This window comes from Acyrthosiphon pisum, chromosome A1 (assembly GCF_005508785.2).
Source record: "Acyrthosiphon pisum isolate AL4f chromosome A1, pea_aphid_22Mar2018_4r6ur, whole genome shotgun sequence".
Lineage (NCBI taxonomy): Eukaryota > Metazoa > Arthropoda > Insecta > Hemiptera > Aphididae > Acyrthosiphon > Acyrthosiphon pisum.
In genome coordinates this window covers 96202258-96220081 of record NC_042494.1, presented here as the reverse complement: position 1 = coordinate 96220081, position 17824 = coordinate 96202258, and the positions used below count along the sequence as shown (strand labels likewise).

The 17824-nt window shown below is 30.3% G+C and overlaps 1 protein-coding gene and 1 long non-coding RNA gene across 2 annotated transcripts; one reads left to right on the top strand and one right to left on the bottom strand.

Moving 5' to 3' along the window:
- Positions 1-1668: 1668 nt before the first annotated feature.
- Positions 1669-2151, bottom strand: LOC115033545. Its single transcript, XM_029486296.1, has 2 exons — positions 2143-2151; positions 1669-2076 (listed from the first exon to the last, which is right to left on the bottom strand). Exons 1-2 carry the CDS (start codon positions 2149-2151, stop codon positions 1669-1671), a joined length of 417 nt encoding a protein of 138 aa, XP_029342156.1.
- Positions 2152-7011: 4860 nt separating this feature from the next.
- Positions 7012-11421, top strand: LOC103308564. The gene is made up of 4 exons (XR_510474.3): positions 7012-7022; positions 9136-9171; positions 10619-10645; positions 11336-11421. It is a non-coding gene; the product is annotated as an uncharacterized LOC103308564 (long non-coding RNA).
- Positions 11422-17824: the final 6403 nt, after the last annotated feature.

Genomic DNA, 17824 nt, shown 5'->3' with positions numbered 1-17824 from the left:
CGGGTTTCGTTAAGTAAGATTATGTTGGTTTTAAGTAGGAGTGCGAGGGAACATAGTTTGTTGAGTTTATGTTTGATACCGTTGGAGTTCCAAAATAGAATTTTTAAGTTATTCATTTTGAGGCGAGAATACGGACAGGAATGTTTTGATAGTTGTTTCTATTAGTGATTTCGGGTCTTGGTTGTTAGATAGTGCAGTCAATAGGTTGGTGAGCAGGTTCAGTATCAACGTCAAGTTATGTTGAGGGACTGGGGAAGTTGAAGAATTGTGCGGTGGTTTCGAAGTTGCTGCGGAGTATGTCAGGGTAGAGTTTTGTAAAGGGTGCTGAGGTGGTGGTGGTGGAGGAGTGGTGATTGATTGTAGGGTTTGTTGTTTGACGGAGTTTTGTGTTGGCGTGGGAGATGACTGCTGTTTCTGAGCCAAGAATTGAGGGCAGCCTCGGAAATTAGCCGTGCGATGGGCCACCGCAGTTGCAGCATGTCGGGGATTGTTCGGAAGTTTTGGGGCAGACGTTGGCAGCATGCGTTTCCAGCGCATTTAACACATCGCGGTGGATGACCACGATTACGGGACCCATGGCCAAAGCGTTGACAAAAAAAGCACTGAGCGGGAACGGAGAATTTAAGAGGTTCGACTGAGATTTGTAGGTAAAATAAATTGGTTACAAGAAATATATCTTTAGCAGTCTGATTGGCGGCGATGTGCACGAGACATATGGGCATGGGTTTCTCTGGGGTACCGAAGCGGCGTACGTATTTGACAAGGTAGCCCAGGGTTTCCAGCTCGTCTTTCAGTTCGTCGGTGGTTATGTCGTTTGGGTTACCTTTCAGAACGACCTTAAGGGAGCGTTCTTCAGGGAGCGAAAAAGTGTGGAATTCAGTTCCGTGTTCGAGTAGTGTCTTCTGGACCAGGCGGAAGTGAGTCGCATCGGCGACCCACGAGGTTACGCGATCACCGGAAGATTTCGCAGACAGGGAGTTTGGTTGCAGTTTTAGAAGAGTGCAGATGACCGGCGTGACCATTCGCCAGGTAACGAAATTTAGTATGATAGGTGGAGGTCTGGAGACTGGTGTAGTTTTGGAAGGAATTTTGGGCAGTTGGGGTGATAGTGGTTTTTGTAGTGGGTAACGTGTCAGTTGAGCGTTCGGAAGTTAGTGAAGATAATGAATGGTGGGATGATATACTTGAGTCAGAGAATGAATCTAGAGTTTCAGAGTAGGAAGTTTTGGGGGGTGATGAGCGTTGTCGTGCAATTTTTTGTTTTTGGTTAGTGGGGGGTTTCCCCCTTTACGTTTTCTACCCATAGTGAGTGGAAGGACCTTTTGGGGAGGGGATAATGTGGCTATGTGAGGGCGTGGCCCCACGACAGCTGCTTACGGAGGGACGTCACTTCCACGACGGCTTACTTGTGGGCGCTGATGCCCTGTTGAGAGCGTTGAAAGTTAGCTCTGAGGATAGACCCGTTATATATTATGTTCTGCAGCCCCTTGGGATATGATTTCTCGATACTCTTTTAACTATATTCACAAAAGCCTCGTAATTTTTCGTGGTTGGTGCAAGGTTTTTGATCTCTGAGTCCAGATCTGTACTAAAGTCATTCCAATTAGCCTTTCTAAAATTAAACCTTCTTTTCATTGGAACAATTGTGGGTTTAATGGCGGCGTTTATTTAACATACAATTGGACGATGTTGGGACCGTGGAATTGGTTTTGCTACTGTCTTGACACATTGCTGTCTTACAATTTCACTGAACATGATCAAATCTGGATTATACCCCCTTTTCCACCTTGCACTGTTAAATGATGGAGACAGCATGGAGTCATATATGATCGACAATTGGTTTCCATCTGCCCATTGTTCAACCCGTTCTCCATCATCATTTGTATTTTCATATCCCCATTCTGTGTGATGGCTATTTAAATCGCTGATTATTATTTTTGTTCTTGAATTATTAAAATTACCAGGCTTGTGGAAAGTAAATGGAACATTTGGTGGTTTGTATACTGATGTAACTGTGCACTTAGTTAATTCTATTGTTAAAATTTCTATTCCTTCAACATTTGTTATTTCTGATGACTTTATTTACAACAAAGGTTTAGTGAAAATAGCACTTCCATGTTTACCATGTAGTATTTCAGATACCAATTTCATCCCTCGAATTTTTGGTTTATTCCGATTGTACTGTATCCGATTGAGTGTGTCCCACTTTTAGTTTGATGTCAGTGTGACCGATACTGCATTCTATTTTATTAGCTTTCTCGACAATCCGAACTCTTCTAAAGTCTTGATTAGAGACACTCTATATATTTCATCATAAGCTTTTTTGGAATCGATGAATAACGTATGCAAGTTTTTATATATTCCCAAGATTTTGTAACACTGGGTGAAGGATGAGGATTTCATCTATGTATAGCGGTTTTACCTAAATCCAGACTGATAGTCTCCCATATACTGTTCTGCCCAAGGTTTGATTTTATCTAGTTTACAATAGGATAAAATATTATACGTTACATTAAGCTGATCAATCTCTATATAGTTGTTAAATATTTTTTTGTCCTCTTTTTGCCATATTAATCTTAAGATCAGCCACCAAATCTGTTAGGACTATTGTTAGGCTGTCACAATGCATGTGTATGCATATATTGGGTGACAAGGGTTCTTTCGGGAAATTTTTCAAATCTACTTACTAAATTCACAAACCTAATCGACTCCTACAGATTCATATGCAAATCAAGATAGAATGGACATAGATCCATTCAACGTAAGACACTTATTATACGAAAAGTAGATGGTTAAACGATAAAGTGTCTAACGTTAAATGGATCACACTCTATACTGAAAATAAATAAAAATAAAATAATTAAGACTCTGTCTGTGGGAGGGGGGGAATGATATAAAACACAAATCACAATGTACAATTATTTGTTATAAATGTTAATTGTTATAATATACTTTGCAGAACAATAATTATGTTATCCCTATAACTCTTAAATTTCAAATCATAAGGTATAATATTATTTATTAAATAGTATTTTTATTTTTTATTTCTAGCTTCAAAAGGTACGTATAAATTGCATTATTATTATTATTATTTATTTTTATTTTGTTACACAATATTTTTGATTGATGTTAAATACGAGTGTTTACATTTAACGAAATTGTAGTTAGGGCAAATTCGCATTCCCTCATATAGCTCATCATGTTTTAATATAGGAAAAAATAAATTTTTGGAGAAAATTTGGAGATATTCTTTGAGAATATATTATTTGTCTACAATCAAAACTATGTCGTCCACATATGCTAAGATTCCAATGTCATTTTCTCCTAGTTTTACACCTTTCTTATCTAAAGTTGCTTCACTTACTACTGTTTAGTTGACATAGTATCACCCTGCTTTAGACCAGTTGTCACATATCTGTTGTACTGTATCCGATTGAGTGTGTACCACTTTTAGTTTGATGTCAGTGTGACCGATACTGCATTCTATTTTATTAGCTTTCTCGACAATTCGAACTCTTCTAAAGTCTTAATTAGAGACACTCTATATATTTCATTATAAGCTTTTTTGAAATCGATGAATAACGTAAGCAAGTTTTTGTTATATTCCCAAGTTTTTTGTAACACTGGGTGAAGGATGAGGATTTCATCTATGTATAGCGGTTTTACCTAAATCAAGCCTGATAGTCTCCCATAAACTCTTCTGCCCAAGGTTTGAATTTATCTAGTATATCTAGTACAATTGGATAAAATATTATACGGTACATTAAGCTGATCAATCTCTATATAGTTGTTGCATATTTTTTTGTCCTCTTTCTTATGGATAGGGTAAACTCTTTTTGCCATATTAAACTTAAGAACAGCCACAAAAATCTGTTAGGATCATTGTTAGGCTGTCACAATGCATGTGTGTGCATATATTGGGTGACAAGGGTTCTTTCGGGAAATTTTTCAAATCTACTTACTAAATTCACAAACCTAATCGTCTCCTACAGATTCATATGCAAATCAAGGTAGAGTGGACATAGATCCATTCAACGTAAGACACTTATTATACGAAAAGTAGATGGTTAAACGATAAAGTGTCTAACGTTAAATGGATCACACTCTATACTGAAAATAAATAAAAATAAAATAATTAAGACTCTGTCCGTGGGAGGGGGGGAATGATATAAAACACAAATCACAATGTACAATTATTTGTTATAAATGCTAATTGTTATAATATACTTTGCAGTACCTACAATAATTATGTTATCCCTATAACTCTTAAATTGCAATCATAAGGTATAATATTATTTATTAAATGGTATATTTATTTTTTATTTCTAGCTATAAAAGGTATGTATAAATTGAATTATTATTATTAATATTTATTTTTATTTTGTTACTCAATGTTTTGATTGATGTTAAATATGAGTGTTTACATTTAACGGAGTTGTAGATAGGGCAAATTCGCATTCCCTCATATAGCCCAACATGTTTTAATATAGGAAAAAATAAATTTTTGGAGAAAATAATAAATACCTCTGCATGATGTACGTATTACGTATGAAAATGTATGAAAATGTTAATTTATTGCGATATTGGATTTGCACGGTTAAATTAACAAATTCTCTTCATAATTATTACGTTATCCCTATAGTACTTAGATTGTGAATCATAAGGGATAATTTAATTTATTAAACATTATGTTTATTGTTTTATTTTTAGAAATAAATAGTACGTATATATCATATTATTTATTTATTTTTAATTTGTTAAATTTGTTTAATTAAATTTATGTGATTGTGTCCCATAACTCATAACTAGGTTATAACTCATATTTTGATTATCACCATCCTCAAAGGTTCACTTGCTCAGCGGTTACTATTGTAGCTATGAATTCGTTTAGTTTACAGCCCGTCACCCATTTTGTAGATCTATGCACCTTCTATATATTATCGACTATTCATGGTTCTTAAACTATAAAAACCAATCAACTTACATTTGCTTTACTTGTGGTACACGGAACGGGGCTTGAAAATTAAATGAAACTTCTTTTCTTTTACGTTACGTCTAAGAGACTGTCTTCAACAATAACTCAAGAACAAACCTATACAATGTAATATAACTTGGGCTAAACTTAAATAGCCGGCTTACACGAGTTAGTGAGCACAGTACCCATTCACCCCAAATGTAGAACACTCAAAAATCAAAAACACCAACTACAACAGATACTTACCTTTAAACTTGTCCACTAAAAACCAGAGTTAATATATTATACAAAATTCTACTAAAACCAGTATGGATACCTGTATGACACACAACTCGGGGGGTATTTCTTCCTATACTTCTGGTATATATACACTTAGATTATACGATGGATGCTTATACAATAAATTGGAAAACAATTTATTGTTATTATAAATATGAAAAACTTAAACTAACCTAACATAGTGATAATTACATACATTATAGTGGGACCCTCATTAGTAAATCATTGTTAAATTTTTGGTGATAATATATATTGTAGGACAATTATAATTTAAGGTATGGCTATAATTCTTAGATTGTGAATCATAATAATATAAAATATTATTTGTGTATTCTTATGTTTCTAGAAATTCGAGGTACGTGCATTTTATATTATTATTTTATTTGTTTTTTTAATTTGATTATTTGTTTAATTCAGTTTATGTGATAAATTGTGTCTCATAAGTCATAATTTATATCATCATCATCCTCAAATGTTTACTTAGCTACTCACTGAGTAATATTATAGCTATGAACCCGTTTAGTTGACAACCCGTCACCCAGCATTGGGTATGACAATTTCCTATTAGGGGAAAGGTGTACAAAGTGGCCATAGCGCGTAAAGTGGTTATGTCTTATTATTCTGTCGTAAATAAATAAACAGTTGGTTTCATCACGTGGATTGGTTCATTGTTATCATATTTATCAACTGATAAACGACTATTGATAAAAGCATTTACCGTCTCCGTTTAAAAAAAAAATTCTTTTTTGGATGCTGTTGATGTAAGATAAGTGCTCTGAATAAATAATTATATTTTATAAACATAGTAATTAATATACTCAAATTATTTTTTTTCGAAATCTACATAAGTTTTTATATATTATAGAATTACTTAAAGTTTAATTAGTTGATAGGAATAATTTTTTTTAAATAGTAAATTAAACAATATTAAAAGGGCAAAGTGGTCACTATGGTCACAAGTATTTAATAATTATAATTGTATGTGCGTGTAAATTAATTTTTGGTATAGTTATTATATCATAAGAACTAAAAAGTCTTCTATAAACTAAATTACTGCTTAACCATGTTAGCGAGACCCAAAGCTTGAACTGAAGTTACTTATTTATCAAAGAAAAGTTGTAAGAATATAATATAAGTTATATTATATATATATATATTTATGATAATATTACGAAATAATGAATAATAATAGAAATTTTAAACCGTGGGTCAAAATGGACATAGACTGACCACTTTAAACGCCTAGGTGGGCAAAGTGAACAATTTTGTACTTTTTAAAAAAATGAAAATAACTTTTTATTTATTTGTTTAAAATAGTCTCTGATTAGAATTAATGATTCCTGACAAGTTTAACTAGACAACCTTGAAGGTTTCATAAAAAAAAATCAATCCCTAAAGTGTGACACTACAGTGTGAACCTTAAGGTGGCCGCTTTGGACACCTTTCCCTTACTATTATTGTAAAGATACACTTAAACACTTTTTATATAATTTTGACTACTTAAGATTTTTAAACTATACAAATCAATCAACTAAGATTTTAAAGTATATTTTACTATTATTAACATTTCAACATATATTTCGATCGATTTCAAATTGGTCTATATAAACGAATATCTTAATTTTAAAAGTATTAATATATTTTGATTATTCTGTATTTAAAATTGTACGGTAGGGCTATAGTTTAATATTAATATACTAATATTAACAACAAATTATTATTATTATTATTATTATTATTATTTTTTTTTTAGGGAGATTAGCGAAGAGTACGTATACAGTATATATGTATTTAATTTTGTGTAAAATATGTATATGTACATAACCATTGAGTAACATTTTCCACTACAAATACAAATTCTTTAAATATATGCTTTAAAAAATCTTTGGAGTATGATGAATTCGATCGTTTAAATTTATTAAACACTTATAATACATAGGTAATTATAATATAATATTAAATTAAAATAAAACTAAAAACTAAGTAAATCATCAAATATTTTGTTTCGTATATTATAAAGAATAGAAATTATAAGAAATTCTCTTTAAATTCTACAATTTGGACTAATAAAAAAAATTTTGGGCAAGTGGTTGTCTCACTGCTGTAAAATAGATTACAAATAGCGTTACAAACTACGATAGATGCTGTTTAATTTGAATTCAATAATATAATATTATACATTTTTCTCTATAAAATAATTAATATATTTTGAATTTTATACATTTTGTCAAAATTTGAACTTTTAATGCTTATTAAAAAAAATTGTGCATAATATGAATTTTAATATTTTCCAACTGCTATGTACGAGAAATCTTGTATTAAATATCGACACTTTTGGCCCAAAAAATAAAACTTTATTGATATTCATAAAAAAAAAAACTTTAAATTATAAAATTTATAATTTTTAATTGTCATTAAACGGCTGTGTGAAATTGTGTGAATTTCACACAACATAAAAAACCCGTCTGGACCTATGGGGGTTGTGCCAAACATTCGAGCATACAAAAAGTTCAAACTTTTCAAAATATTTCCCTAAGAAAAATAACTAACATCCCTCCCTTTGTTTCTAATCTTATACTCCATATTCCATAATGACTTAAAAACAACAACAGTGCCTGTCGAAGCAAAATTTTATAAATTTCAAAATTGAATCATATAAATTGCATTTTCAAAAAAATTTAAATTTAACTTTTACATTACTTCAACGATTAGATAAAATGCATTTACTTAATATTTTACTTCCATTTTCGAGATACGCCATTACGCCGATATACGTAACGAAAACGAGTGATACAGCTATTTTCTTAATAAAATTACAAAAATTGTTTATTACCACCAGTGACTTCAATCACTACGTTCAGTGGGATGTTCCAATTAAAATTTTGAAAGCAGATATGAATTCTCCTCTAAATTTACTATGCTTTAATTGTCGTACATTTTTCTTATTATATATCAATGTATTTAAATTTGAATTATGAATATGATCTATTTTACTATTTTTATAAATACATTTCTAAGTGAAAAAAAATCAGAAAAATAGGTATATAAACATAGATAGTTTAGTGAAGAATTCAAATTTGCTTTCAAAATTAATATCAGAACACTATATTGGGCATAGTGGTTGAAGTTGTGAGATATTTTTTCGACTGAAAATTAATCACGCTCCAGCCCCCCTAAAAAGGTTATTATTAATTACCATACATGGTAAAATTTTCCAATTATTTTGATTCCTTTTGAGCTATATTTTACTAATGTAATGAATTATGTCCATGAAACATTTGTAAAATCTCTTGAATTATTTTTCAGTTAGAAATTCATAAAAGTTTAATTTTTATAGAAGGTTCTTAACGAGTTTTTCTTCCTCTATCAAAAAAAAAAAGTTCTACGAAAAGTATGCTTTTTAAAACAATGCGATATTTTCGATTTTTATATATTAACTATTAAATCTGATTATTTATACAAGTATGATAGGATGACACAAGGTCTTCGCTCAGAAATGTTTTTCGTATGAAATTATTTATTATTGAATTCAAATCACGTACATTACAACGACGTTCTCGACAACTACTGTACAGCAGTGCGGTACCCACTATTCCATCTTTTTAACTACAATTATTTTGATACGTGATTACTAAAAAAATATACACGTACGGAAAACAGAAACATAAGTAACATAAGTCATGTACCTACATATCCTTCAAATAAATATTGAAATTACATTAACATATTTTATTATTTTACCTGAAGAACAATCTGTTCACTGTTGAATCTATTAAATATTTAACATTTTAACCAACCGAGTTACGTTGTTGATATGTGTTATTAGTTACACCAAAAACTATAGGAAACTTTCACATTATTGAATAAAATTTTTTTTACAGATTTATCAATAATATACCAACAATTTTATGATGGCTGTATGTATAATATTATTCACTGTGTACCTGTGTATTAAAAGTGCTTAGCACAGAAGACTGATATATTAATATGTTTATAACTGTGCGGCACGGATACCTTTTTTTAATAAACAATTAATGATTTAAGTATTTGAACAAAAGTTGAAATAGTAAAATAAAATGAATAATGGAACTAGGTGCTTACTGTGCTACTAAAAGGCGTACCCTTTCCGTGTATTGTGAAAAAGCTCAAATCCATTTTTATTTTTCCCGAATACAAAAGAACATTACAATTGGAGCACATCCATTAAGTAAAAATATCGTTCTTTGTAGTGCTGAATCTGGAACACTACTTGTACACTCATTGTGTTTGTTGATCAGCTTATTCGAGAGAAATAAATTACTTTTAGTATACACGGTTTATTTTTGATATATTTTGAGCAGATCGTTCTCCATCAATGTTATAGATACAATATATTTAGAATTTTTTCGGTGGAAATCTTTCACCATTTTATTTTTATTTTATCCTCTTGAAACATGAAACTATTATTACGAACCATCCTTTGATCTTCTTTTTACCTCTGTAATATCTTCGGGATTTGTGGAAGTTTTACAAAAGACAATTTTTTTATCGCACAATTTAATAACTAAAACATCACCTTTATCGATATATCAAAAATACTCTCCTAGTTTTAAAATATCTTTAACATATTTTAAAATTGTCAAATATTTTCTACATGCAAGCACTTGAAAAATATTTGTATCATCATGCGAATTACTATTTATTTTTAATAAAAAAAAATAGTTAAATAAAAAAATAACTGTAGGTAACCTACGTATGAAATATTTTTTAATAAAAATGAGTAAGTAAAATATAAATGCAAAATAATGAAACACGGAATTTCCACAAACATTTATTTCATTCAAATAACAAGATTTACTCACTAGATAATTCATTCACAGTGGGTTAAAATATGGACTCCAGCGTTTTCTGTCATTCCAGACAAACCGTTCGGTATCGACAAAATGGTTTTGTATGCACTATGCAGTGAATGAAATTCATTATATTCAAATACTGTAACAATTAGATATATTACTCATAATTCATGATCTTTATAGATTAACTACAATGTGACTAAGAAAAATAATAATACCTATGTAGCCGATCGTAGAAAAAAAAATGTAATTGTTACCTTTGTGTATTAGAAAAAATAGAATGATATGTTTAGATTGATGTTGAAATATAGAATCATAATTATTTTTCATAGTTTTTTTTTTAATTACATTTAAGTGATTACTAAAAAATTAAAATAAGTCATATAACTCTTGTCTATATTCTTCAAATAAAATATTTTAAGATTCAATTAAGATTTTAACCTACCGAATTACGTTCTTATATGATATTAGTTGTACAAAAACATTTAGGAAATCATCACAATAATGTAATTTATTTTTATGTATATTGCAGATAACCTCAACAATTGGTTCAAATACCGTATGTATAATTAATGTTATAAATAAATGTTTATAATCAATGCAAAAAACACCCGTAAATTATCGTTAACTAAAATATTTGTGTTTAAATACTGATAAATTCCTGTCGTACTGTGGTTTATATTGAATACCTGATGTTGCCCCCGGCTTTAGTAAAAGACTGAATAAGGCAGTGATCCAAGGAATGCTAGCCAAGATTTTTCGTAGCCAATTGAACATCCATCGGTTTTATTCATATGTGAAAAAATAATGCATTGGGTTCGACAAACCTCATTGTTTTTTTACTCAATTAACTTAACAGTGTAATAAAATCAGGTTATTCTATGGGCTGGATATTAATTGGCGAGCCCAGTTGTCTCAGTGTTAGTGATTTTATAATTATAATATTTTTTTATATTTGTATTGATACATTTTTTTCTATCTCTGTACCTAATATTGGTAAGATTTATACAAAAAATCGGGAAGTTATAAAAAATATGTTTTAGACACTTTTAGTTCATAAAAGAAAATTTTCATATTTTCTTGGCTAAAATAAGTACGTTTAAATTGGTGTGTTTTAAATATAATTTTGACAGTTTTGTGAGCTAAAAATTGTTCTTGATATACGTTAACAAACCGATTTCTGTACGGGTTTATGGAATAGAAATATAACGAACATACTTAAGAAATATAATACCAATTTATTTTGCAGATAACAAAAAACCGGTTACTTATTTCTGTGATACATATTTGAAAGAAGAAAACAGAGAGTTTTTTAAGGATTTGACTGAAGGTATAGAAAAAAATACAACTTAAACTATGTATAATACAATTACCTACATGTTATATTATATTATATATCTCATTATAAATACTCTAATAATTCATATTATAATAAATTCAATGTTTTCGACAAAAAATATTCCAACCAATACCGTACCTATGTTACTCATAGTAGGTAGTATAAATTATAAATTAATAATATATTATATATTATAATACTAATTCATACTTAATAATAAAGGTTTGTCTGTCTCAGCACTGTATCTTTGTTCTACCCAATGATTGAATTCATAATTGAAGACATCCATGATCCATTACATCCATTACATCCAGACTACAGTGACCCTAATTGACTTGATCGAAGACGATCAGTGGACACCTTACAACTGTATGGTATCAAAAACTGGTTTTGTCCAGGTGCGAGTCCCTCTCTACGGCCATTGGGTATAAAAGGGGTGACATTCCAAAATGTACTATTGGCTATAGCCACTTTTCATATTGTTCAAGAAACACGATTTTCTAATGTGAACTATTATTAAACGCAAAACAGTAAAATATGTTAATAATTCAAAAAAATGTACTTAAGGTATTTTTAATGCAAAAATGTCTTTAAATATATTATTTCCCTACTTAAATTAATAATTTAAAATTTTGATTACGCCATAGTGTACTATTTTCATCCAAAAGTACATTTTACTTGTGTGGAGTTAGCCAACACTCCCCCACTTTACTAAAAACTTTCAAAATATTTGTAACTTGATTTTTTTAATTTTTAAGTTTGTAGTTCAAAAGTGACAACTGGTTTCCCAATGAGGGACCAACTTCACGTGAGCACCTCACATTAACCAAATCGTTTAAAATTAAGTTCATGATTTTCCTTTTAATTTGTAACCATTTATAACCATATTTTTAAAATGTGTAACCTAACTGTATCATTGTTTATGACCATTTCCAAATGGAGGGCTAGCCCCACAATCAACTAAATCAACTCCAAAATATTTGTAACTCGTTAATCTTAATCTGTAACCGAATTTTATAAATTTGTAACCTCGTAGTACCAGTGTTACAGTTATAGTTTCTCAAATAGGGACTAGCCCCACCAACCAACTAAATTAACTTTAAAATAATTGTAACTCAATAACCTTGATTAATTGTACTAATTTGTTACCGAATTTTTAAAATTTGTAACCTCGTTGTACCAGTGTTATGGCCATTTCTAGAAGAAGCACTAGCCCTCCTAACCAACTAAAATAGTTTTTGACCTTCGTCTTATAAAGTTAGCAGCATATACAAGTATACAACCATATCATACGCTTATTTTTTGGACATTGTTCAAATACTATTCAATTTTGTTGGACAATATTATAGTAGGAGTAGATTTTGTAAGTTCTGCACTGTTACCTAAACTCAAACAGTTCAAACATTCAAAAGCAAAATTGGGGAGTGCTCCAAAAAACCAGGATAAATTTTTGCTTACAACAAAGTAACAAAATAAATTTTGTCACAAACAAGTTTAATTTGCGATCACGGATGATGTGTTGGATAATTACATCTTTCCATCCAGTAAACGATAATGTGGAAATCCCGGAGCACTCAATTGGCGAACACAGTAACTATATAATAGTATCATTATAATATGTATTATTGGTATAAGCATTAAGCATTTAAGCCAATAATGATTAATGACATAGTTATTACTTTTTTAGTATATAAATTCTTCTATTTTGAAAGTCAATGGATATTAATTGATGGATACAGCAGATTATACAAAGTATACCTATACTATAATATGAATATGCGTATTATTTATTTTGCTTATTAATATTGTTAAAATAATAGTAACTATTACAACATATTGATACAACACAAATTGTATTTAATTATTATTCATTACACAATTATACTTATATTTTTTAACCCCTGGTATGAGGTTCCTTTGTAAGTTCAAAACTGCCTAATTTGTATGGGATGATGAACTAATGAACTGATAAATCATAAATTATTATTTTCATTTTCTTTTGTTCAGTAACCTTAACTTTGTACTATCATGTTAAAATTTGTGTGAACTGTTGAGTGATGACTGATGACAAATAATACATTTTAAAAATTGGTGTTGAAATTACTAGTTATCTATCATTTATGCATACATTAAGTACAAAGATTAGTAAAATTTTTCCATTTCCATATAAAATAAAAATAAATGATTCATTTACTATGGAAAGTATAATTATTCATAAATACCCATTTACGAATAATTATAATTGCCAGGAAATCTGTCTTAAAATAAAATAAAATTGTAATATTCCAGGCTAAGTTTTATTTGATTGTATATTTTTTCTACATTATTATATTTATTCATATACTTTATTTTATAATGATAAATAATTAATATTTTATATGCCTACTTATTTTTATATTGTTGATCAAATTACCACTACACTCATAAAGAAAGGTATTTTAAAACTGTAGGTGAAAATTAATGATTTTAGTAAGAGAATTATGTTTATTAAAAAATATAACTACCTACTAAGAGAGTATAATTAGTACCTATATGTAAACTCAATGAAGTTAATAACCAGGTTAAATATAAATAAAAATAAAAAATTTAAAAACATTAAATCAATTTGACAAATTAAATACAAACTAAATATTATAAACATTTTGTATTTATAAATAGGTACCAATGTATCATACAAATTAATAAATTATTATTAAAGTCATAGTAAGACTAAAAAAAAAAATGTGGGTAAGTCTATGTCGTTCTGCTGTACAGTTGGTTACAAATGGGTCACTGTATAATGGATGGTATTAAATTTGAATATTAATGATATAAAATAATTGTATAAGAAAAACGATTCTGAGCGGAGACGGTATGTCCGTTTAGGTATAAGACATATTATATACTTATCTATAGTATTAAAAAAAAATTATCCTATTATAGGTACCTATAATAAATTCCAAATAAATCATATCACAATATCCATTAGGTACTTATAACGCGTTATACATCAACAACAAACCGTGATACTATCATAGATAATATATAATACCATCAATCGAGGTGACTTGGAGCTACGAGGTGAGATGTAACAATGAGGTGACTTGTAACATGTGTTTTTTATTTTTTTTTTTTAAGCGAGTTTTTATCAAAAAACTAAATCGAAGGTTTTATTCTATTCATTAGAAGATGTATGCGGAAATAAATATAATTTTTGTAGCCCAGAGCGATTTTTTTTAAGCTCATGATACTAAAAAGTATGTCAAAATCGTTTCAAGTCACCTCGATTGACGGTAGTATACTTTAGAAGTTTCAAGTATCCACGAATAATATTTGTTGTGTACGCGAGAAATTTTGTACTTATATAATTGGTAAATACCGTAAAGATTATCTGCATAGAGTATAAATGTATAACATTATTTAATGTAAGATAAGATACGTCCGATATAGCGGTCTTCGATGACGGGCGATCGGTCGTTGTTCAGTCGCAATAAAACCATACCTATGTAATGTACGCGTCGTAGCCGTTCAATATATGAACTAGCGAATAAAGTAAAAATAATATTAATTAAGTGTAAGTTATTGTTTTATTAAATTAAAACCTGAGCTATCGTATTCATTGGTCCTTCGTCCGGGATTCAAATCGTAAGTCGTAAATTAGTGCGAATTAAGTATTATTAATATTCGATCAAACGTTATTGGGTCAATCAGTTACTGGTCAAAAAAAAAAGGCCATAAGTGTATTGATCAGCGAAAAGTGTGAAAGATCGTGCGAAAATATAGTTCACAGGAGTATACAGTCCACAGAAGTAAAGTTCACCCTCGGGAATATAAGGTGAGGCGTTTTCCATTTTATTCCTAAATTAATCCTAGGCGGTTTCACCCGAGTATATATTTTATACGGAAATAATAAGTACAGATAACTATAAGGTCATAGTACAGTATAGTCTCTCTCTTGCGTTCTCTCTCTTTCTCTCTCCCTCTCTATCTATCTCTTAGATCGCATAGTTGAACATTGGTCTCGAAGATGGGGGGGGGGGGGGACAAGAGAACATGATAACGAGAAGAGGACAATTAAAAGCGTCGATAACAAGATTTTAAAATTATCTACAATCGCAAAATGTTGATTCGACTGAGGTAAAAGCGCGGCGTGAAAAAATAGAAGTGTCATGGGCAGAATATGAACAGGTTCAAGCGGCCATAGAAATGGAAGAGGGAATCAGTATCGATGTACAAAACAAGTATAGAATGGAATTTGAAGACTTATACTTTAAAACTATTGCTGCAGCAGAGAAAATCATGCGATAGCAGCAGGCTCAACTGTATCGCAAGACGAGAGTAGAAATAAAAATTCTGACACCGATATACTATTAATGTGTGTATGAATAAAGTATTGTCGACGGTAAAGTTGTTGTCGTTGAGCGTACCGGAATTTACCGGTAATTATCAAGAATGGGCATCGTTTTACGATATATTTTCGGCACTAATAGATAACAATACGTCGTTAACGGCGATAGAAAAGTTTTTTTATTTACGCGAATCATTATCAGGCGAGGCATTGAGTTCGATAAAATGTTTGGAAACAACATTTAATAATTATACCGTAGCATGGCAATCGTTAATCACGCGGTACAATAATAAAAGGGTGTTGGTTCAAGCACATGTAAAAGCGATGTATGATCTCGAAACGGTGGGCGGTGACTCGGCGAAAAAATTAAGACAGCATACGGATGCACTGAATGGACATATGCGTACGTTAGAAGCGCTGGGTCAAGAACCCACAAATTGGGGACCACTACTAATACATGTAATATTAATTAAATTAGATAAGACTACACTAAAAGTGAATTATACATTTTATTTCTAAATTATTTTATTTTATTTTATTTCTAAATTATATTATTTTTAAACAGCCTATCGTTGATGTATTTTAATAAATAAATATATTTTTTTTAGCTATATTTTAGTGTTTATCTTATAAAAAATTAAATGCATATTTTTTGCATATTTTACAATTTTTATTGCATATAAATCTTAGCCCTGGTCATTAGTATTTTTGTCATAACCATGTTTTCCGAAACTTGTTCACCCGCTACACTCAGTTTCCTTCCTAAATTGACAAATTTAGAAATATGCATCGACATGTCATCTGTCAGTTCCCTCGAATAACTGAAAAATCGTTGAAGCAAATGTTTACTTGCCTCAGACTTTTGCTCGTAAATACCCAACAGTTTTTCCCACACTTCAAATGCAGACAATCAAATATTGTAATGGACCATCGTCCACTGAGGTAACTATTATTTTTTGACATTTACCATCCGCTTTTAACCGAGCGTTTGTATGCTGCTTTTGCCAACGTGCTTTGGATTTTTCAGTAGTCTCTGTTTCCGACGACTTCTTTATAGGTAATCCTGGTTTAGTCCATTCACCTGAAACTATACCACCTACTTCCAAGGCATTAAGTATGACCTTCATCTGGAACTTCCATAACGGTCAGTTTTCCGCACATAATTTTGTTAACTTCGCCGAGTCTTCCATGACTGATGGCTTCCGTATACTTGACCTGTATAACAATTTACCAACAAAATTTTACCTATGTACACTGATCCGCCGTTTTCCGAAATCCAGGGTATCTCCAACTGGTTGTAGTTTTCTGCGTCAATACAAATATAAAAATACTTCAATTACGAATCCACTAGACTGTGTCTGGGTTAGTGACTAGGTATCTGGGCCCAAACCTGTTGAAAGTGAAGCTTGACAGACTAACCATTTTAGTATTAATATAAATGAATAACAACACAACAGTATGATTATGTATAATATATAATAACGTACAACTGGACAATTTAACATGACACACCGTATACGCACTGTACGACGGTGGCTGTGAAAGTGAGTATTACATACTTCAAAGGCCCTATATATATGCACAACCAAGGTCATGTTACATCCGTATAGAGAGTGAGTCTTACGCTCGTATAACTAGATATTAAATTGTACACACGTGTCAAGGCTGACTACTAATATTAATTGTATATTTCAACAGTTTTGATGTATAACACGTTATAAGTACCTAACGGATATTGTGATATGATTAATTTGGAACTTATTATAGCTACCTATTATAGTTCAATATTTTTTTTAATACCTTAGATAAGTATATTATAATATGTCTTATACCCAAGGGCGGATTTACCCATAAGCCACCAAGGCACATGCCTAGGGCGCAATTTTTTGGTTAATTTTTACTTTTTAGTATTTCATAATTTCATAATTATATTTACCTAAATTTATATTTTATATTATTTTTTTTTTTCTATACAACTTGCATGGAAATGGAGAATGGCTCAAGTAGTCACGTCGCAGTAACGTTTTTATTTATAAGCTATAATAACCTTGCATGTATTAGAGTTTAATCCT